The sequence below is a fragment of the Mauremys mutica genome, chromosome 5, assembly GCF_020497125.1.
Source record: "Mauremys mutica isolate MM-2020 ecotype Southern chromosome 5, ASM2049712v1, whole genome shotgun sequence".
NCBI classification, from domain to species: Eukaryota; Metazoa; Chordata; order Testudines; family Geoemydidae; genus Mauremys; species Mauremys mutica.
The window spans coordinates 94,863,751-94,887,315 of NC_059076.1; the positions used below are offsets into that span (position 1 = coordinate 94,863,751).

Genomic DNA, 23,565 nt, shown 5'->3' on the forward strand with positions numbered 1-23,565 from the left:
AAAGGGTCAGAGTATATGATTTCCAGATTGCCTTTAGCGGGAGGGCACAGCTATCCATTAACTGATAAGCAGAATGTACTGTAAGGCTTACCAGGACTGTCTGCTAGACGGATTCAGCTGTCTCTCCCCACTTGTCCGCTCTCCTGTGCAATGCCGCAGCCAATGAGAGCGTATTCCGAAATCTCAAACTTGGCCTGAGATCTCGTGAGACTTGTTGCCCTGTATGGTCTTGTTCAGAGAAACTGACTAGACTGTGTTCACTGTTCGCAAACATGTATCTGTTCAAGGAAATCAGTTATTTTTCCCATCACACAGCTTCGGCTCTTTCCCGGACTGCCCCGGCATCCCCCTCGCAGAGGCTGGCGCAGATTAGGCGGCGAAAGAAAAAGACTAGGGACGAGATGTTCGCGGAACTGATGGCCTGCTCCAGAGCCGAGGCGGCAGAGCAGAGACAGTGGAGGGAGACCCTATGTCAACAGCATCGCACACACAGCGAACGGGAGGACAGGTGGCGGCAGGAAGACCAGCAGGCGACTCAAACGCTGCTTGGGCTAATGAGGGAGCAAACAGACACGCTCCGGCGCCTTGCTGATGTTCTGCAGGACCGAAGGCAGGAGGACAGAGCCCCCCTACAGTGTATCTGCAACCGCCCTCCCCCGCCAAGAAGTCCTACCCCCCCCTCACCCAAAAGTACAAGACGGAGGGGCGGTAGGGGCCGTGAGAACTGTCACTGCACCACTGCATAGTGCTAATGTACCACACACCTCTCACGCTATACATTTGTAGAAGTGCTTCCCTTACAGGCTCACCCAGTCCCAAATCCAAGTTTCATCCCCCCACTGTGTATTAGATTATTAAAAGCTGTTTGCTGTTATTCACTGTTTCGGTCACGTCTTTCGTGTCAGAGGATTTTTTTGTGTATGGGGGGGAGGGGATTTATAATTGCACGGTATAGCCTACATTACCAGGGTACAGACTTGGGGGCATGATCAACTGCAGGGCACACACACACTGCAGTCAGTAGGCACCAGGGTCACTCTGTGTGGTGTATGCTGCCCCGGGTCATTCTGTGATGTGTATGCTTGTCCAGGGTCCTAGCGCCTGCCACCCCCTTAATGTTAAGGCACGCTGCCCTTACCATGCACTTCCACCGTAGCAACGAGCCTCTCCGCTGCCCTGAGCCCCAACAAGAGCCCTCATCCACGGACAGATACTCACCCTTCCCCCACACCCCTCACCCCTTCCTATGCCCAAACCCGCAGCCCACTGCCGTCATCCAAACCCCTATCCAAAGAAGGCACCACTCGCCCCTTCCTGCAAACCCACCCCTTCCTGCAATCCCTCCCCTCCATGCACAACCACTTGCAACCGTCCCCCACCCCAGAGACCTATGTAGGAGCAGGAGGATGTCATTCCTCTATGGAACAAGCGGTCTGTACATCAGTGCACACCGTGCCCAGCACAGTAGGCGTCCATGTTTCAACACCTGAACAGAAATGCAAAGTAAAACAAACATTTATTAATAATGAGTGTAACAATTAATTTGCTTTAAAACGTGCTTTGGAAGTGGGGGAAACTTGGAGAACGGGGTATGTAACCGCAGATCTCACTCAACACATAGAGACACAGGCCCAGGGTCAGTTTCTCTTGAAAGCAAGTGGAGAGTCATAGGTTACCCTGCTCTCCGAGGAAACTTGCTTTCAAAGCCTCCCGGATACACAGCGCTTCCCGCTGGGATATTCTCTCGGCACGGGTGTCTGGCTGAGCGTAAACTGCAGCCAGGCGATTTGCCTCAACCTCCCATCCGGACAAAAAGGTCTCGCCCTTGCTCTCACAGAGATTGTGTAGCACACAGCAAGCAGCAATAACTACAGGGATATTCTTTTCGCTGATGTCCGAGCGAGTCAGTAAGCTCCGCCATCTCCCCTTGAGACGTCCGAAAGCACACTCCACCACCATTCTGCACTTGCTCAGCCGTTGAAGAGTTCCTTCTCTCTGTCCAAGGCGCCTGTATAGGGCTTCATGAGCCAGGGCATTAGCGGGTAGGCTGGGTCCCCGAGGATCACTGTAGGCATCTGCACATCCCCAACCGTTAGTTTGTGGTCCGGGAAGAAAGTACCTGCCTGGAGGCGTTTAAACAGACCAGAGTTCCTGAACACACGCGCGTCATGAACCTTGCCCGCCCACCCAACGAAGATGTTGGTAAACCGTCCCCTATGGTCTACCAGTGCTTGCAGCACCATTGAAAAGTAGCCCTTTCAGTTAATGTACTCGCTGGCCTGGTGGGCTGGTGCCAGGATAGGGATGTGAGTCCCATCTATAGCCCCACCGCAGTTTGGGAATCCCATCGCGGCGAAGCCATCTATGATGTCCTGGACGTTTCCGAGAGTCACTACCTTTGAGAGCAGTTGCTCAACGATTGCGTGGGCTACTTCAATCACAGCAACCCCCACGGTAGATTTGCCCACGCCAAAGTGGTTCGCTACTGACCGGTAGCTGTCTGGCGTTGCAAGTTTCCAGAGGGCTATGGCCACTCGCTTCTGCACACTCAGGGCTGCTCGCATCCGGGTGTCCTGGCGCTTCAGGGCAGGGGACAGCAAGTCACAGAGTTCAAGGAAAGTGCCCTTACGCATCCTGAAGTTTCGCAGCCACTGTGATTCATCCCAGACCTGCAGCACTATGCGGTCCCACCAGTCCGTGCTTGTTTCCCGGGCCCAGAATCGCCGTTCCACACCATGAACTTGACCCATTGCCACCATGATCTCCACGGCGTGGCGTACCCTGCTTTGTGAGAGGTCTGCGCCACTCTCCTCACCGCGCTGCCGGAGCCTCCTCGCCCGATTTCTCAGCAGCTGACTGTGGAAGAGGTGGACGATAAGGTGCGAGGAGTTGACAACGGCCATAAGTGCAGCGATGATCGCAGCGGGCTCCATGCTCGCAGTGCTGTGGCGTACGCGCTGTAACTGACAAGAGAAGGGCGCGAACAGATTTCCCGCCGGAGCTTTCAGGGAGGGAGGGTGTGATTGACGGTTCAATTACAACAGTTACCCAAAAGCACCCTCGACACATTTTTCCCCCAGGAGGCATTGGGAGCTCTACCCAGCATTCCAATGGGCAGCGGGGACTGCGGGAACTGTGGGATAGCTTCCCACAGTGCACCGCTTCCAAAGTCGACGCCAGCCCCCTTACTGTGGACTCAGAAATTCGAATTAGTGTATTTACTGTGGATACACAAATTCGACTTCATAAGGTCGAATCCACAAATTCGACTTAAGTAGATTCGAAATAGTCTTGTAGTGCAGACAAGGCCTCAGTGTTCACAGATGCGCTGCTATGACAGAAAGAACCCTGGAGAATACTCTGGATGCAGATGAGAGGCCGAATGGGAGCACTGTGTACTGACAATAGTCCTGCCCAAAACTAAACCATAGAAATTTCCTGTACGATGGTTGTATTGAGATGTGGAAGTAGGTATCTTGTAGGCCAAAAACCAACCTCCTTGCTCTAGAACTGGAATAATGGCTGCAAGGGTGACCATACTGAACTTCTGTGCCTTCACATATTTGTTTAGTGCCCTTAGGTCTAGAATGGCCCGCCAATCTCCCTTTGCTTTGAGGATCAGGAAATAATGGGAGTAAAACTCCTGGCTTCTGAGTTGCAGCAGGACTGGCTCTAGGGCCCCAAAGTGTAACAGATCTATTTCCTGGTGAAGCAGATTCTCGTGAGAAGGGTGTGACATTACTGACAAACTGTGACCATATAGATCATTGTTGCAACCAGGGTCCTATGGTTGCACCAGGTCTTGTACAGAGGAGGTCAAGTGAGGTGTCTATGGAAAGGTTGTAGTTTACTGGTTATAATTATGCTGTCTATATATGTGTATCATTTTTGTATTTTAAGTTATGAATATTGGCTATGTACTTGTATCTCAATGTGTTTGATTCTAAGTAGCCTCAGTGAAGCATTTGGTCATCTTCTTGAGAAAGGACTTTTCTCAGTAAGTTCTCAATCAAGAAACACTTAACTGACAATGGACTTTGGGAGACACCAATCCACATCTGAGCTTTTCTGGGAACATTCAAACTAACATGTAAACAAAGGTGTCAGCCTGCAAAGAGCTGAATCATTCATGGACATGTGACTTGCCCAGGTGGCTACAAACTCCATCTTGTTGCTATGATTTTGCACAGAAGAACAAAGGGGTTTCTGCCCACAAGAGAGACTATAAAAGGCCTTGGAAACCCCTCCATTTGGTCTTTAGCTGGCTCAAGAGATGGCCTCCCACCCCCAAGAGATGCCCGAAAGAAACTGGAACAAAGGATAGTAACTACAGGGGGTGTGAGTGATTGCTGGACCCAGACTAGGAAGAAGTCAGTCTGTGAAAAAAGCTTATTGGAACATCTCTGGGGGTGAGATTTCATCTGTAATCAATTTCTTAATGTATTGGGCTTAGACTTGCATGTTTTGTTTTATTTTGCTTAGTAACTTACTTTGTTCTGTCCGTTATTACTTGGAACCACTTAAATCCTACTTTTTATATTTAATAAAATCACTTTTGCTTATTAACCCAGAGTAAGTGATTAATACCTGGGGGAGCAAACAGCTGTGCATCTCTCTCTATCAGTGTTACAGAGGGCGGACAATTTATGATTTTACCCTCTATAGGCTTTTTTACACAGTAAAATTGATTTATTTGGGGTTTGGATCCCATGGGGAGCTGGGCGTCTGAGTGCTAGAGACAGGAGCACTTGCTAAGCCGTTTTCAGTTAAGTCTGCAGCTTTGGGGACGTGGGTCAGACCCTGGGTCTGTGTTGCAGCACATTAGTGTATCTGGCTCAACAAGACAAGGTTCTGGAGTCCCAAGCTGGCAGGGAAAACGAGCTCAGAGGTAGTCTCAGAACATCAGGTGACAGTCCCAAGGGGGTTTCTGTGACCCAACCCGTCACAAAGGGTCCCTTAAGAGGGACTGGGAAGGGAGGTAAGAGTGAGGGAGGAATGTGAATTGAATGGCATAACCTTTCAAAACAATCTCCAAGACCCATCTGTCGGAGGTGATATTCTTCCAACTGTTGTGAAAGAGGGCCAAGTGACTTCTGAAGGGATGTGACAGGTGCATAGAAAGCAGCTGATATTGCAAGGAATAACTGTTCAGACCCTCAACCAAACTGTCAGAAGTGCTCAGCAGAGGAGAGGTGAAGGGACACAGACTGGGGTGCTGACTGCTTCCACTTTTGTACTCTGGGCCTTTTGCACTACGATTCATAATAGCACTGTAAGAGTGGGTACTGAAGAGGTTGTGACTTGTGATGTAGTTGAGAGCTGTATCTTCTCTTTCGTCCTGCAGTGTAGGTTCTTAGGGAGTGTAATGTGGCCCAGGAATCCTTCAGGGTGTGGAAAGTGGAGTCTGTCTTATCAGCCAAGAACTTGGGCCCTTCAAATGGGAGATCTTCCACCATTGTCTGCAGCTCTTTGGACAACCCTGAAAGGTGTAACCAGGAAGACAACCTCATTGTCACCATCTTAGAGACCAAGCGGGCTGCTGTATCGGCCACATCCAGTATCTGTATCACAGTTCTAGCTACTAAATGGCCCTCTCTGACAAGCCTGAAACTGCTCCTTTTGTGGCTCTGACAGATGTTCCACAAACTCATTGTGTTTTCCATATTTAATAAAACCATATTTGGTCTTGACAGCTTGGTAGTTTGTGACTCTAAGCTGCAATGTCACCAACGAATACGCCTTCCTCCCAAAGAGATCTAGCTTCTTCCAATCCCAATTGAATGGAGTCGACTTGGCATGATGATGTTTGCTGTGTGCATTAATTGCATCCACTACAATCGAGTTGGGTTGTGGATGTTGAAACAAAGACTGTCTTTTTGGGAGGTATGTAGTACTTCTTGCTGGCTCTCTTGCAGGTTGATGCGATGGAGGCTGGTATCTGGCCAGATGACTTTGGCAGGATCTAAAATCACCTCATTCATTGGGAGGGCAACTTTGGACAAGGAGGCAGTATGAAGAATATCCATCAGCTTGTGATGCGTGTCTGTTATCTCCTGCAGGGGAATTTGCAGCTCATCTGCCACTCTCTTGGTAAGATCCTGAAAGTTCTTAAAATCATCACCTAGTGATGGAGGGGGAGGCATTACAGACTCATCTGGGAAAGATGAGAAGTTTGCTGGGGGCGGGGGGGAGGAGGGTGGCTTCCCCTTTGAGCCTTTTTTCCTGGTCTTCAAAAGTTTCCTCCACCTCTGGCTCAGGACCTCAGGACAGTGAGGCTCTAAGGGACCATCTGGTGAACTCTCTCTGAGACACACTGTATGCCCTCAACATGTAGGTTGTGTACATCACAAAAGGATCCCAATAAGGCCATTAGGGAGGTAAGGGCATGGGCGGGGGTGCCCAAGGAAGCCCATACCATGACTGCAGGTCAGCTTGAAGGAACTGGGGAGGTCCCTTGTATTGTGACGGCAGGCCACAATGAGAGGCCAGGAAAATGACATCCTCCAGGTGCCATAGTGGCCAATCGTGCTGGGGAACCCCTCTGTCTGGTCAATGGCTTGGAGCCCTTTTTGTCGAGCTCAAGCCTTTACGGGGGGGAAACTGCAGGTTTTTTCACAACTCTACCCTTTTGAAGTAGAAGGCTCTGGGGATGATCCAGGATTGGCACCGGAGTCCCTTCTTGGCTGAAGTGCCTTTTTCCATAAGGAGGAGTTTTCACTTCAGCTCCCAGTTTTTACGAAACCTTGCCTTTAGCTGCTGTCAGAGAGAGCACTTCTGAGGGAAATGGGACTACCTTGGACACAGTGAGAGTGTCTGTCCATTACTGGAATCAACTCCTTGCAGGAAATTTTACTGAAAGAAGTTAGAATGATTTCTAAACACCCTGCGGGAAGAAAGGGGAGGATCCCCCCAAAAAAGGGCAAAAACGTAAACTAATGATCCCTTTCTTTTTTTAAAAACCAAGGGGGTAATGAAACACTAATTAAAAACAAAAGAACCCAAAACAACTACTACTTATGCTAATGATGCAGATAAGGAAGGGACAACTGCTCTTTCAGTTTGAGGCCAAAGGAATTGAGGGGTTCCCTCACGCAGCCTTGAAGTAGGCCATGAGGGAGCTGTGTGGGCTGAATGGACACTGCTACCTACAATCTCTTATCAGAGGCACAGCGGTGCAGATACACATACCGTGGAGTACCTATAGGGACACTACTTGAAAAAAAAAAAATCTATAGTCCAAAACTGAAGATAGCATTCTAGGATCTTCATGAAAAGAGATCAAAACTAACAGACAGCATAACAAACTTTAGAGTGTTTTAAACTTTGGGCTTTAGAATTTTATTTTTGACAGTCTAATTAAAAGAAACCACTTCAAACCCCAAGCAAGAGAAGCTATTAAATTCCTCTACGGGTTCCAACATTTCCAGATTGATAAGCATTCTGTCCAGTTCTCCCTAGAAAATCTGGGAAGTATCCAGAATTAGGACTAAAAGGAAATGGCTAGCCAGAAAGACTGTATTAAAATTTTTTGTTCAGGAGACATTGGCAGTTTTATTCCAGTCCAGGTGACTGACTAAATAGGTCTCGCAAAAAGAGTTCAATTCTTTAGTTATCCTCAAGATTGAGTGAAATTCCTGATATTGCTAGGAAATGTTCTGAACAGATCAGTTACAGACATTTATGTGTAGCCACAAGAATCTGGATCAAATTTTATTTTATTAGGTTGATGAAAGTGCTATTAATAAGGGGAAGGCAGAAGACAGTAAAACTTCCTGCATACAATGAAGTAACTTGTTAGTGGCTTTAAGCTGTGTGTTGACTATTAATTGTCATAGATATGTTTTAAGATCAATTGGGTATTTGCTATGAAAAAATTGCAGTCATTGATATAAAATAAGTGACTTCGCAACAGAGACTTCTCTAATGTACTTAATTTTAAGGTGAAGCATGGTCTTGCACTAGGATCTTCTGGACTTTAATAGAGACAACAGAAACAACTGCATTTTAATAAAGCTCATACAATTATATGTTTTGGTTATACCTTCATAGTGAGATGATAGTGTCTTGTACAAGCCCACCAGAATTTAAAACAACTAATTAGGGCTCAGATATTAAGTTTGGTCCAGTCGGATTGAAGTTTAAATTTTGATTCTTCTGGTAAGAATGTACTTGAGCCATTAATAGCATAGCCATTAATAGCAGAGACACTATACTAATATTTTCTAGACTATTTTCTGACTAAAAATGTATAATTGTTATTATCTTAAGGAGAACTGATGCTACACTTGAACTTTTTCAGGAGTAACTAACTTGCTAGCATCTATTTCTAACATTGACATGTAAGGCAGCAATTTTTCACTCATGATTGTTGACATTTTTCCCAATGCAAAGGGAGAAGAGAAGTTTAAAAAAAAACACAAAAACAACGCAGTGTTAAAAATTAATCTCATGAATGCAGCCTTAATGAATATGGCATCAGAAATCAGCTTTGCTAATCCAGAACTGATTTTTTTTTTTAAATTTCTTATGCTTGAAGTCATAAGTCCTTGGATCATATCTCAAAGTGAATATCCATCTCTCAAGAAACCTTTCTGCCCACAGCAGACAAGACATGATTGTGCTATATTGATATATTAAACTCCAATTTACTGTTAGTCTCTGCATGCAATTGTTTGTATTTGTTAAATTAAAAGTACACGATTTAACACAGGTGAACAGTTTTCGGAGTTTTGCTGGAACTTGGTAAGAGGCTGTAAGTTAGTTACCTCCTTTTGTAGATGGAGTTTGAAGAAACTGTTTGGTTTTGAAGGCAGCACGAGGCAATTTTTTCTGCCTTTGCATAGCTGTTGAAAGATAAGAAGTGTTATATTTGTCTAGAAAGACAACACAACTCAATTCACTTGGGATATAGAACCACATCTGCTTGTGAAGCACCAGGGAACAAGCAGCTAGTAAAGCGAATAACAGTTTTCAAAAGCTGTTATGGCTCTATAAGAAAAGACGTGTTTTGTTTTAAAGCGGTGCTTGCTGCATTAAAAGGTTGCAAAGGGACAGTGTCAAAAACCTTGTGGTGGAAAATGCACAAATTCCTTAATAGTAAAGAAGTTTCTTGCAGGGCTAAAAACCCAGGAAGGCAAAACACACCAAAGGGAGAACAAGCCACCAGCTCACATGCCACAGCAATCTCAGTGCAAGATTAGATATAAAGTAAAGATGGAAACTAAGACTGACTGCCAGATTTAACTTGATAAAACAAGGTTAATTTTCCTTTTAAAGCAAAGAGAAACTTTCAGAAAAGGTGACTTTCCCCTCAAACTTACAAAAATGTATGCAAGCTAATAATCAAATTCAGGATTGCCAGCCATCAAATCTAGATATGTTCCATAATTATTGGGCTTTGCTTGTTGTACCAATATAATAAAAACCAGCAGGATCTTATTAAGAGGGATAAGGCAAAGATGCCACATTTATTGTAAATACCATAACAAAACAAAAGACAATGTTTTCCTACTTGTTTCTATTACTACTTATTCCTTATACACACACACACACACACACACACACATATATTCATCCACACAATCATTCATTCAGGTTCTGTATAGATGTTATAGTTACCAGCCTAGATGTTGCTCATGCCAAGTTACTGGCCAGGTATCTTGGTCATGAGGATGGAGCCGAGTCTGTGTCAGATGCATCTGATGCTCCTGGAGGCTGGCAGCAGAACCATAGACTCGGCTCCATCCTCATGACCAAGATACCTGGCCAGTAACTTGGCATGAGCAACATCTAGGCTGGTAACTATAACATCTATACAGAACCTGAATGAATGATTGTGTGGATGAATATATGTGTGTGTGTGTGTATAAGGAATAAGTAGTAATAGAAACAAGTAGGAAAACATTGTCTTTTGTTTTGTTATGGTATTTACAATAAATGTGGCATCTTTGCCTTATCCCTCTTAATAAGATCCTGCTGGTTTTTATTATATTGGTACAACATTTTGGTGGAGAATAGCGAAAGGGGGATTATGTAGGGATATTAAAGAAGGTTTATGTTAAAAGTAAATTTGTGATTCTAACCTGCAAGCCACCAGCTGTGTCTGTGTGAAGCCTGCTCAAAGAAATACTTTGTATAAAACTTGTTAAACATTTTAATTAACTTTAAGTAAGCCAAAACAGTAGCTGTTATAGTGTATAGATAGAGACCCCCACACTCTGTAAGTTTTCATCTCACTTTATCTTTGATTGTTAAAAGATAGGGAGTCTCACATAAATTGGTAACACCCCAAAAAGTAAAGAGACAGTGAAATAGATGTGATTAAGATAGAGAATGTATGTGAATGCATGCCTAGTTTAAACAATGAATGAATGGTTAGGGAGTCACCAGCCTGAAGAATTCAGTGTCGGCTGAAGAAGGTGTCAAGTGGGATCAACCAGATGACCCCCGGAGGGCAAACTGGAATCCACCCACCACACCTCAAAGGAAGGAAAAACAAAACATCTAATAACATGGAGCCAGCCATCTGCTGATTGATTTAGCCACAGCAGAATGAAGCAACTCCTATGAACTAACATAGGGAAAAATCCCTATAAAACTGGACTCTAAAGAATAAGGACTTTGAGTCTATGGTTCTGCTGCCAGCCTCCAGGAGCATCAGATGCATCTGACACAGACTCGGCTCCATCCTCATGACCAAGATACCTGGCCAGTAACTTGGCATGAGCAACATCTAGGCTGGTAACTATAACATCTATACAGAACCTGAATGAATGATTGTGTGGATGAATATGTGTGTGTGTGTGTGTGTGTGTGTGTGTGTGTGTGTGTATATATAAGGAATAAGTAGTAATGGAAACAAGTAGGAAAACATTGTCTTTTGTTTTGTTATGGTATTTACAATAAATGTGGCATCTTTGCCTTATCCCTCTTAATAAGATCCTGCTGGTTTTTATTATATTGGTACAACATGCTGGCTTCTGCAAGAATAGATCTCAGCAAAAAAACCAAGTCCTGTTAGTGCAGGAGTGGGCAAACTACGGCCCACGGGCCACATCCGGTCCGCAGGACCGTCCTGCCTGGCCCCCTGAGCTCCTGGCCTGGGAGGCTAGCCCCCAGCCCCTCCTCTGCTGTCCCCTTCCCCGCAGCCTCAGCTTGCTTACTCCGACGCCGGCGCAATGCTCTGGGTGGCAGGGCTGTGAGCTCCTGGGGATGCGGAGCTGCAGAGCCCGGCCTGACCTGGTGCTCTGTGCTGCGTGGTGACGGCGGCAGAGTGGCCCGGCTCCAGCCAAGCAGCGTGGCTGTAGTGCCACCAGTCGCTGGTGCTCCAGGCAGTGTGGTAAGGAGGCAGGGAGCTGGGGGGGTTGGATAGAGGACAGGGGAGTTTGGGGTGGTGGTCAGGGGGAAAACGGGGTTGCATGAGGGCAGGAGTCCCGGGGGGCAGTCAGGAAGGAGGGGGGGTTGGATGGGGCAGCAGGGGGCAGTCAGGGGACAGGGAGAAAGGGTGGTTGGATGGTTCCGAAGGGGCCATCAGGAATGAGAGGAGGGGTTGGATAGGGCGGCGGGAGTCCGGGGGCAGGTAAAGGGTGTGTGTGGATGGGGCAGGGGTCCCAGAGGGGCCGTCAGGGAACCAGGGCGGCGGGGGGGGGGGGGGGGGTTGGATGGGGCAGGAGTCCTCAGGGGCAGGGGGATAGGAGATGGGGGCCAGGCCACGACCCCCTCCCCTAACCTGCCCTCCATATAATTTACGAAACCCGACGCGGCCCTCAGGCCAAAAAGTCTGCCCACCCCTATGTTAGTGCATTAAAGGGTCCCTGTAACCTACCATTTGCCAACAGCCAGCCAGCAAAGTTCTAGGAGCAGCAGATGCTTGGCGGGAAGGAACATGCCAGGAATTCAGAGATTCAGTATACTCTCACAGCAATCTTCACTAGCTGGGAGGTAGCCTCTACTGGAACCTAAGGCCTTGTCTACACACAAAAATTGCACCATTTTCACTGTACTGGTGTGAAGTGGTATAATGTCCCCAGTGTGTACAGCAGTTATACCAAAGTTCTTATAACAGTCTAAGTAATATAGTATCAGAGGGGTAGCCGTGTTAGTCTGGTTCTGTAGAAGCAGCAAAGAATCCTGTAGCACCTTATAGACTAACAGACGTTTTGCAGCATGAGCTTTCGTGGGTGAATACCCACTTCTTCGGATGCAAGCAGTGGAAATGTCCAGGGGCAGGTGTGTATATATAAGCAAGCAAGAAGCAAGCTGGAGATAACGAGGTTAGATCAATCAGGGAGGATGAGGCCCTGTTCCAGCAGCTGAGGTGTGAAAACCAAGGGAGGAGAAACTGGTTCTGTAATTGGCAAGCCATTCACAGTCTTTGTTTAGTCCTAAACTGATGGTGTTAAATTTGCAGATGAACTGGAGCTCAGCAGTTTCTCTTTGAAGTCTGGTCCTAAAGTTTTTTTGCTGTAGGATGGCCACCTTAAAATCTGCTATTGTGTGGCCAGGGAGGATGAAGTGTTCTCCTACAGGTTTTTGTATATTGCCATTCCTAATGTCTGATTTGTGTCCATTTATCCTTTTCCTTAGAGACTGTCCAGTTTGGCCGATGTACATAGCAGAGGGGCATTGCTGGCATATGATGGCATATATTACATTGGTGGACGTGCAGGTGAATGAACCGGTGATGGTGTGGCTGATCTGGTTAGGTCCTGTGATGGTGTTGCTGGTGTAGATATGTGGGCAGAGTTGGCATCGAGGTTTGTTGCATGGGTTGGTTCCTGAGCTAGAGTTACTATGGTGCGGTGTGCAGTTGTTGGTGAGAATATGCTTCAGGTTGGCAGGTTGTCTGTAGGCGAGGACTGGCCTGCCACCCAAGAACTGTGAAAGTGTGGGATCATTGTCCAGGATGGGTTGTAGATCCCTGATGATGCCAACCTCCCTGGCCACACAATAGCAGATTTTAAAGTGGCCATCCTACAGCAAAAAAACTTTAGGACCAGACTTCAAAGAGAAACTGCTGAGCTCCAGTTCATCTGCAAATTTAACACCATCAGCTTAGGACTAAACAGACTGTGAATGGCTTGCCAATTACAGAACCAGTTTCTCCTCCCTTGGTTTTCACACCTCAGCTGCTGGAACAGGGCCTCATCCTCCCTGATTGATCTAACCTCGTTATCTCCAGCTTGCTTCTTGCTTGCTTATATATACACACCTGCCCCTGGACATTTCCACTGCTTGCATCCGAAGAAGTGGGTATTCACCCACGAAAGCTCATGCTGCAAAACGTCTGTTAGTCTATAAGGTGCTACAGGATTCTTTGCTGCTTCTAAGTAATATAGGAATGGGACTAAACTATACCAGTATATGGCAACTTTATATTGGTATAACTGCATCCACACTAGGAATTGTATAAGTTTAACTACTGGGGGGAGGGAGAGAAACACATACCTACCTGACAGTTATACCAGCACTAAAATGGTGTAGATCAGACCTCAGTTACCATCCTTGGCATAACCCCTGATGGAGGACAGTTATGAATACAAGGCCTGTCCTGCCCACCAAGCCCCACAGCACTCTACATCAAGTCAAACACCAGAATTGGTGGCACTTTGATGGGGGAAAAAAATTAGCACCTTAGTAACATCTTTTTAAATACTTTTAACTTCTCCAACTTTACAATCATTCATATTCAATCATAATGTAAGATTATCTCCATGGGCCCTCTTACACTTCAAAATCTACAATAGCTCTTTGAGGAGTAGGGAGGGAGAGAACAGAAAATTGCATAATTTTCCTCATCTCAATTTATAGCTGGCTAGCATGTCTTCTTGTCTTGGTCTTAAATGCTATAATAAAAAATGTTTACTCAGAATTGCTATTCTTTCATAAAATAGTAAAAAATAATGAAGTGCTCATAAATATAATACAAGGTGCTAGTTCTGTAATTCATAAATACAAAGAACAGTAGTAATACTTTGTATCAAGCTAGAGCCTAACCAGTCTGAACCCCATTCTGTGACAGAAGTGTGTAGCTTTACACACACAACCTCTACACAGTTTCATCACCACTTCTGATGTACAAACTCACTGGGAATCCTTTGCTTAACTTAATTTCTAGGTTGTAAAGCATTTTTGTACAATGTACCCCCATTTACACAAACAAGAAAAGTGATAAAAGATATCACAAAGCACACTCAACTGTTTTAATTGTAGAAATGAACAAAAGCTTCCAAACAACCATATCTAGGAATTAAACTGTAACAGACCACTAGCCCATCATGTCTACCTATGCCTCTGACTACTGGTTTCTTATTGATGCAGTCATGTTTATTTCCAGTCTCATTGTGCTGTATAACACCACTCAAAGACAAGAAGAGCAACTTCTTGTGTGCTCCAGAAGAAAGTTTCTCAAGAATGAATTTAAAAGGCAGAGTTATTTTTCCAACCCATGTCCCAATATACGGTACTATTCAACCTATTTATATTTGGGTAAGGAAGCCACCCATTAATTTTGCTGATTCTCTGATCTTGCTTAACTGTCTGATTTGAATGAAGATCTGGTACTAGAATTGAAGTTTAAGTGATTTTTCTATCATGACACTTACATTTCATTTGCAAGTGAGGTTAGTGGATCAATATGTAAGACTTTAAAACAGATGTCCCATTTACAGATCAAATTCTCTGATATACTCCATGAAGATTCTTTAACTACATAATTATCAGCACTAGTATCACTGAAAAGAATTTCAGGCGTTAGAGGGGAGCAAAGCTGAGGAAACAAGCAGTTTCCCTTAGGTGAATATGCAGAATGTAATATGATAAAATATCTTCAACATTTGCATTGGATATTGTATCTATTTCTATCAGTTTTGGTTACATAAAGTTGAACTTTAAAGCTAACACCTACAATTATGCTACTTGTAAAATGCTACGAATACTATTAAATGTACTCTGCCATAGATAGCACACTTTTGAAGTGCAATGCAGATTTCTAACAAATAGTTTTAAAAGCAATATTTCAAATCAACAAAAACTATAGTAATGTAGGCCACTTTGCATCAGAATGTTTGACTTTTCTTTTTATCCTCTGTGCATGCTACAGAGCTTCACCGTGGCCATTTATGATTTCAGCCACTTTATCAAAAGATAAGTAGGCAACTAAGCTGTAGATGCTGCACTCTGAAACAACAGCCAAGTGTGTTTAACTCCACTTTTAGGATTTCACCTAGTACATTTGAATTTTAATACACTGATATAAGCACAAAGATACGTATTATGTACTTGATTTAATAGAAGTATCTGTCTTCTATCTGTAAGTTCCCCCTAAAAATTTTCCCAATAGCTTTTCAGAGGTTTGCGTGGCTTGGGAGAAAAACTCTGAAGGAATGTGTGACACTGTCCCTGCAGTTATACAATATTTGAAAATCCAATGTAACAAAGATATTGGAAGAGCTTGTTCTTTGATATATGGAACTTAAGTATTAAAATATGGATAGTTAAGATCTAGTAAGAAGAGACAATCATTCAATAGTTTATCTACGTTCACAAAGTGATTTTTCACATATCACTCAGGAGTTTTAAATAGCTACAAACAGGAGTGTGTAATTTAGCCAGTTTTAAATAGAAACTGTAATACACTATTTATAGATGGATTGATTGAGTGGTGACTTTACACTAGACTGCATCAGACTGTTTGAAAATAATTTTTCAGTTGGATTACATTAAAAACTTATCAGAGTAACTGTCTTTATATCCTGTACAACTACACATACAGAAGATCATGTCTGGAAGTACATTTCTTCCACTTAGACTAGCTAGACATCTCTAAAGTTGCCTGTTCAACATATCACACATCTGAGCAGTTGCCAATTTAGAGGTCTTACTGCATTCCCAACTAATTTTCAATTGCCAGCATCCACAGCACATTCAGTAATGCAGCCATAGCAGATGAGCATGTACATTAGCTAGTGAACAGCAGCCTTTGACAAGGAAAAAGCAATGACCTTAGATAGAAATGTAGCAACCTTGCAAGGTTAAGCTCATGCAAGACCAGCAGGTGAAAGATTTGGATCTCAAAACCCAAGAAGTCCTTGCTACAAGAAAACATGACAAACTTTTTGCAATAATTTAACAGTGGCATTTGTCCAAAGTGAAACAGTTAAATAAATACAAACTCAATGGGAAAAAATGGAAGTTCAAATACAGAAATGATCAGAATTCCAGGAACTCAATACTTAAAACTGGATGTTTGTATGTACACACACATAAGACCATCCTAAACAGATTTACTTCATGTTCTAAATCTTTAAAAAAAAAATATATATATATTGGTTTGTATATTCAGTAGCAAGGATCTAACATCAACAAGAGCAAGGAAACTGTAAGGGGTAAAAGTCTGGGCTTTATTCATGAAATCCAATTTATATAAATCCAGTTAAGCTACATGGACTTTTGTGCTTTGAAAAAATGTTCAAGTATTGGATATAACAAATTCACCTAATGATTTCCATAATTCTTATCTGTCTGTTAATTAATGACACTGTTTAAACACTACTTTGGATCCTACGGTCTAATTACCATGCTAAACTTGAAGTTACAATATTATGACTTCATGGCAGGATTAAGCAGTACAAGCTAGGATGTGAAAAGTTTAACTCTTGTATAGTGAACAGTCAGAAGTGACCTGGCCAAGTAAGTTTTGTATAATATTTCCTTAAAGTTTGCTCAATATTAAGACATTTGCCCCCAAGTAACCCATATGGGTTTGCTAAAACCCTCCTTTTGTTTTAAATTCTTACAAATATGCAACGTTCTTAAGCAATTAAAACTACCACTGAAATATTCCATTAGGAGAGCTGCTATCAAGTTGTTTTTTAACTTACTGTAGACCGGTGTGATAACATATACTTTAATGGGATTTTATATATAGTTTGTCTGACAGTGGAAGTAGTTCTTCAACTGAGTTTCTTGCTTTAATAGTTTTAAGTCAAACTATTAATCCAGTAAGGATATATACCACATATTTCAGAAGCTTGTATCTAATAATGTGCTTTTATTGCCTAACAAACTTGAAATAACAATTCATGTTTTCTTCCTTAATCATTTGATCATGTTTTCCTTGCTTTAGAATTTCACACACTAAAAATCTACAAATTAAACCTTTAATGCTTAGACAAAGATGGTCATCACATTATCCTAGAAGCATCCAATTGTGAATGAATATTTGAAGATTAAAAAGATACAGGTACAGAACTGTTAGACTTGCACCTTAAAATACATTTGCTTTTGTTTTGTTTTTTAAAGTAGTGAGTCCTTTAAGGAGAGGCCTGCAATATGAATAAAAACCTAATCTTGCAGTTCACAGCTTACTGACCCTCCCACAACTAACCCAGAGCATTAGGTTTGTTTTGCTTGACAGTAATGTATGTGCACATAATGGGGATTTGAAACTCATTTCATCCTTTACTTGAAAGGTATTGAAACTTGCAAGAATCTTGTATTTGAGCATGGATTTTTGCATTTTTGATATCCTGCATTTCATTACTTCACTGGCTTACAAAGAAGAGACCCATCTGATAGGGCAAAGGAAGAGAGATAAATGACTGAGCCAAAACAAGACAAATAGATGTAATTTCAGATCAGCTTTCAGCATCCTTTAAAAACCATATTTACCTCATTTTTGTGTACTGCAATATAATTAAAAAGGTGAAGAAAACCAGAAAGTTAGTTTTCATAAAATCTTGAAAACAAAATGCAACAGTACAAAGTAGCACTGTACAAGTTCTCTAATTATAGTAAATAAAAATGGTTTCCACAATACTCTAGTCTGAAGTGTATGTATACTAAACACATGTACCAGAATATACCAAAATATTAAATATATTTTAAAAAAGGGACTGTCATATTTTGTATAGAAGTAACAACTGATGTTCTCTCATCAGTTCAAAGTTCATGTAATTCTTCACCAGTATTCATTTTATTTTACAGAGGAAAATACAGCACAATGCCGCATTTCAACAATGACAAGCAATCTCACACACAAGAGAAAAAGAGGGGAAAACTCTTCAATTTCAAATTTCTGGGGAAACTTCAAGAGGGTGAGGAAAATATTAAGAAGTTATGAAAAATAACTTGGACAATAGTAGGCACATACATAATTTTAATGGAAGAGAAGTGCTAAACTTGGAAACAACCTGGGTTTTTTTTCCTATCAGATTTGGCATTTATAACCTGATCTCAGACTTGACTAAACATCAAGGCTAATGTTATGTGTAGTTCTTTATGAAATGGTTCTCTTTACCATAAAACTGTAAACACATGCTACTGCTTTCAATCTAATTCCAAACTATGTGTTTACAATATCTCTGTAAAGATACTTACTGGCTGAAGCCTGAGGTTGAATGCGAGGTATTCCTCCATTTGGCACTTGAAAATTTGAATCACTTCTGCTGTTTTTCACAGACTCAGCATGGATGTTAGATGTCCTGGACAGGTTTGGAAGACTACGCCTTAGTTTTTCTGTATAAAAAACACAATACAAAGACACAACGTACAATCTCATGCAGAAGACTGACAACATAACTGACGGTCTTCAAAAACTGACCTGAAAATTAATTTTGCTGTATAAAACTGCACTGCAAATTAAAAACTAAATACTAATTAGACCGTTCTACTGTTCTACAGAAGACAATTATTTTCTTATGCCTCACCTATGAAATATTCTGCATGTATTTTATTCCCAAATATGTAGCAATTTTGCTGTGTGCGAGTCAGAAATATAGCTGATTTTGAAACTCTCAAATATTATCTGCATTGTGAACCCATGATTTTTTTGTACTATATATTACACAATGTTTGACCATAGTAATTTTTCCCATCAATTTATGCCCAAGTAACAGTTTTTTAAAAAGTATTATATAATTACACAGTTTCCAATCTCTCTATATAAATTTTTTTTAAAAGATTCATTCCACCTACTACTGAAGTGCAATCATCTGAGGTGAAACATGGTCATTACTTAACACTACAGTTTATTTTGACAAGACACTGTATTTAACTGAAACTTCATGTAGTTTTAGGTAGGCACAATTATCCAGAATGGAATTTGTGCCAAGATGCCAGGGCTAACGCTTGTGTTTTTGCAAAGAGCACCATGAGATCTTTAAAATTCAAAAAACGAAAGTCCAAGCCATTAAACACATTACACAAAAGTGCATATTCTTACATAGGTTTCCAATCTGCATTTTAAACTATTAACAGCTTTCTAAGGTCACATCTACACTGGCACTTTCATCGTTAAAACTTCTGTCACTCAGAGATGTGGCGGAAAAAAACAAAAAACACACCCCTAAACATCAAAAGTTTTAACAACAGAAAGCGCCAGTGTGGACAGCGCTTCGTCAGCAGGAGCCACTCTCCTGTCAACAATGCTACTGCCCATTGTTGGGCGTGGTTTTATTTTGTCACCGGGAGAGCTCTTTCCTGGCAAAGAGCGGCTACACTGTGCACCTTACAGCAGCACGGCTGCAGCGGCACAGCCACGCTGTTGTAAGGTGCACAGTGTAGGCATAGCCTAAGTATCTTTTGTCTGTACATTAGACTCAATTTAACAGGGCCATAGTTTGAGACTGTCATCTTCCAGGGAATGCCCATACTCACACTCCCGCCAACTTGTTGAATAGAAGGACTGCTGCTTATTTGGGAAAGAGCTTCCCTTCCCAACACATGGCATTTCCCTGTTCTGGGGATTCTAGCTAGGTTTTAATACCACATCCACTACTTAAGTATCACAGCACCTTGGTTATTTGTCCCTGTGGAGCTTCTATGCTCTGCAGGGATTAGGACAGAACTCAGTAGCTGCTCCATATGTCCCTAGCCCAAATAATACTGGAGTTTATCCAAGTGAGAAGAGCTTTAGATGGGAGTGGGAGGACAGCTGTTTTATCAGGATGAGGGGCTGTTCACTGGGCCATCCTGATTTAGAAGAAATACAGTTAGTAAGATGCAGGAAATAGGTATATAATCCCTCATGTCTTACTACTGGATTGAAGTAAAAAAATATAAGAGTGCGAACTCTCAGTCTCACTGGTATCCATATAATACCTTAGGGTTACCAGGTTTGCCACAAGTTTTTGATCACTCTCATTGCAAACTGACAGCTACATTTATTTACAACACTATACTACTGCATTAGTGCTCAGTGCACACATTTGAGACAAAGCTCTTTACCTTCACTTTTGACATTGCTAGTCTGTAAATCCGTAGGATGGCCTTGAAGCGAAAGACGAGGTTGCTGTAAGCGGCTAATCATAGGCTGGGGTGACACTCTGCTATATTCCAGGCCTCGAGCAGGTGATCGAGAACGAGGAGAATTCCTGGGAGACTGCTTTGGTGAAGGCCATGGCGAGTTGCGTGGTGATGGTGAGAACTTGTTAACAGCCGGATGCACTGCATGATGTGTACTGTCTTCTTCATCCTCTAAGCTCTGTGCATCAAGTTCCTGATCACTAAATGTGCCCCGTCTTGTAGAATTGCAAGAGGAACCAGAACTACGTCGAGAAGTAGTGGCTGCATACTCCTGCCGGAGACCTGACAACAGTAAGAACATTGTTTACAGATTATCTTAGACAAGAAATGGATATTATTATATAGATTGTGTATACAAATACCTACCCCAAGTTCAAAGTCATATTTAGCAAATCCTAGTTCCTCTTATTTGAGGATTCCATTTCATCCCAGACCTGTATCAACAAAGTTATCTGATAGTTGGTAGCCTATGTGAAATAAGGAGCTGATTTAGGTCCCTTTCCTGTGACAGGTTCCTCAATCTTGTTTTTTTCCATAGTGTGGACCACATCTTATATTTTTGGTTGTTCACCTCCCCCCCACGTACCTGCATCATAACACTGACAACTACAGCAATTACTTACCTAGAAAAATAATATTAGAAAGAATATTAAATGTATTTCTTACTAACAGCACCATTAAGCAACTGGAAGTAAGAACTCTATTAGCAGCCAGCTCTATACGTAGACCACCAGCAAGTGGGCTACAAGCCAGTTTGAGCACTGTTCTGGTAGATTAGTAACCATGATAATTAGCATCTTTGGCAATCTCCACAGACATTAAAAACAAAATAGACAAAAGGCTGAACAAAGGCTACATCAAAACTGAGAAAGTGTGCATGCAGCTTTTCCCATCTGTACCTGTTCTGTGGACAAACAAAAGAGTTTATTCTCCAGGCTTTGAGTACTGAGCTCATCAAGACAGATGTACGCTAAAGCAGTACTTGTTCCATGAAGAAGGGATTTAGGATAATAGGTGAATCCAACTAGCATTTAAAAAAAAAATCCACTTCGGGCTATCAATTTGCCTCTCCTATCCGTCAGTATTTCTTTTGTCCCTTACCTCTAAATCCAACTCCTTACAGCAACTTTATCCTCCTCTAACCAGAAGGCAAAAGGATCAGCCAGTCATGTTACAGAAAGTGCCAACGTTTGCAGAACTGCATAAACCTGTACCTATTTTCCATCCCCATCCCCTCCAACAACTTAGTATGCAATGCCTCACCCACCTTTTTAAGGACTTCTGGCCCAAAGTACAAGTTTGGGGGACCATTTCAAATCTGGTTTTCCCATGTAGTAATTCATTGCTCTAACTTTACCATTAGGGCCATCTATTTGATAAGTCTCAGCAACTCCTACTCGCTCCTCTACCATTCTTTCCCCCATTGCTGCGTAAGAAAGTTAAAAATGTCTGCAGCTGAAGTTTAAAGGAATTATGTAATCAAAGAAGAGTTGCCTTTCAGTATGCAAAGTACTTACTTTCCTCCTGCATCCGAGCTAGAATTTGCACATCTGTCACGTTAGTTAGCTTGTAATTTGATCCAATAGAGTCTTCATCCATTTCTGAAGCACTTAATTCACTGTCGATAGAGGACTGAGGGCTTAGTGAAGGATTTCTATCTGCTGAACTTTTAAAATGACCTAGACAAGAATAAAGAAATTAAAGTAAAACCCACAAAATACACTGCAGTGTATTTCAATAGCTCAGTAGCTACTAGTGTGTCATAGTAGTTCAGTGGCTACTAGTGGATGAAAGGCTGGATGTCCCACTATCTAGCAAAACAGCTAATTCGCTAGACAAATTCAGACAGGGAATAAAGCTTTTCTTTAAAAAAAAGTGAGGGTAATTAACCACTGAAACCATTTTCAAGCATTGTGGTGGATTCTCCACAAAACTGGATGTTTTTCTAAAAGATGTGCTCTAGTTTAAACCAGAATTATTTCAGGGAACTCCTATGGCCTGTGTTATACAGGAGAGCACACTACATTATTACAGGGGTCCCTGCTGGCCTTAGAATCTATGAATTTATAAACTTCAAGAGATTTACTGATCCATTGGATAATTGCATATACAACGTGTTAACGTACAATCTTAAATATGTAACTGGAATTTAATACTTATGTAATTTAGGTAAAAAATCTTTTTTTATACATCCAGTAACTAATACTATTTGTTTAAAGTTGTTCTATTAATCAACATTTACAGAATTGTACAAGCTGCTAGAAAGTCTTTCACATTTCCGATGCCTTCTCCATTCCCCAATAGATCTGCTGATGTCTCAGAGAAACTGACATTCAAAAAGCCAAAAATAAAGGCAAAAAACACTGTCAAAGGTTATTGTATGTGTGTCAGACTGCAGTTTCACGACATACCTTTCATACACACACACTTCACACCAAGATTATATGGTTGTTGGTACTACAAGATTCTACACCACCTGCACTCATGCTGACTATACCAGTGCCTCAGTGCATAGGAGAATTGTAGGCTTTGCAGCCTTACTAGTGCAGATAACCATTATAAACATATATTCCAAAAAGCTGTACCAAACCTTTTAATAAATGCAATATGACTCATATCCATACAATTAAGTTACATGCATTATTTGTCCATGTAACGGTACCTGACTAATACAGAAAAGACCCAGAGGGAAACAGCATAAGTATACTTCATGCCAAAATAAACTGGCCAAATGCTTTTCCTATAAAGTTAGTATCTTACATATGATGCAGGCTTCCTATTGACACTCAAGTTGTTAGTATAGTATCTTTTCTTATCCACATAAGCTTTAACTCCTTGCCAGTCCAACCCACAACTCAAGAGCACACAATGTTTTTAGAACAGAAACTTACCGGAGCTACCAGGAAATATGAGCTGTTTCACTAAAGGGGGTTTCACTGGTGTTGAGGAAGGCGAGTTGAAACCACTGCTGTAGGGGCTGCTAGCATTTGGACTATAAGGGCTTGTGTAACTGACCGCACTGAAAGGGTTACTGTACAAACTTGGTCTCTTGAGGACTGTATGAAAAGGGGGAAAAAGCCACATTGAAGGAATTGGTGAAGATCAAAATATATACAGTAGTATTTAAAGTAATTCAACATGATTATGTTACTAGGCAATTCAAGTAAAACAATTCAGTCTCCAGAAAAACACTGGTTTTATCAGAGGGGTAGCCATGTTCGCTGCTTTTACAGATCCAGACTAAGAGTCCTGTGGCACCTT

The 23,565-nt window shown here is 42.2% G+C and overlaps 1 protein-coding gene across 3 annotated transcripts in view; it reads right to left on the reverse strand.

The window, feature by feature from the left end:
• The window catches only part of SLAIN2 (SLAIN motif family member 2), a 70,050-nt gene that overhangs the window by 15,259 nt on the left and 31,226 nt on the right, over positions 1 to 23,565 (reverse strand). Inside the window, exons 3-7 of one of the 3 annotated variants that reach the window (XM_045019880.1) lie at positions 23,196 to 23,360; positions 21,822 to 21,983; positions 20,227 to 20,586; positions 18,379 to 18,516; positions 8,766 to 8,843 (exon numbers count right to left, since the gene is read on the reverse strand). In XM_045019880.1, the coding sequence (XP_044875815.1) occupies positions 8,766 to 8,843; positions 18,379 to 18,516; positions 20,227 to 20,586; positions 21,822 to 21,983; positions 23,196 to 23,360 (903 nt within the window). The remainder of the gene's footprint in view (positions 1 to 8,765; positions 8,844 to 18,378; positions 18,517 to 20,226; positions 20,587 to 21,821; positions 21,984 to 23,195; positions 23,361 to 23,565) is intronic. The other 2 variants (XM_045019882.1, XM_045019881.1) reach the window with 2 other exon arrangements.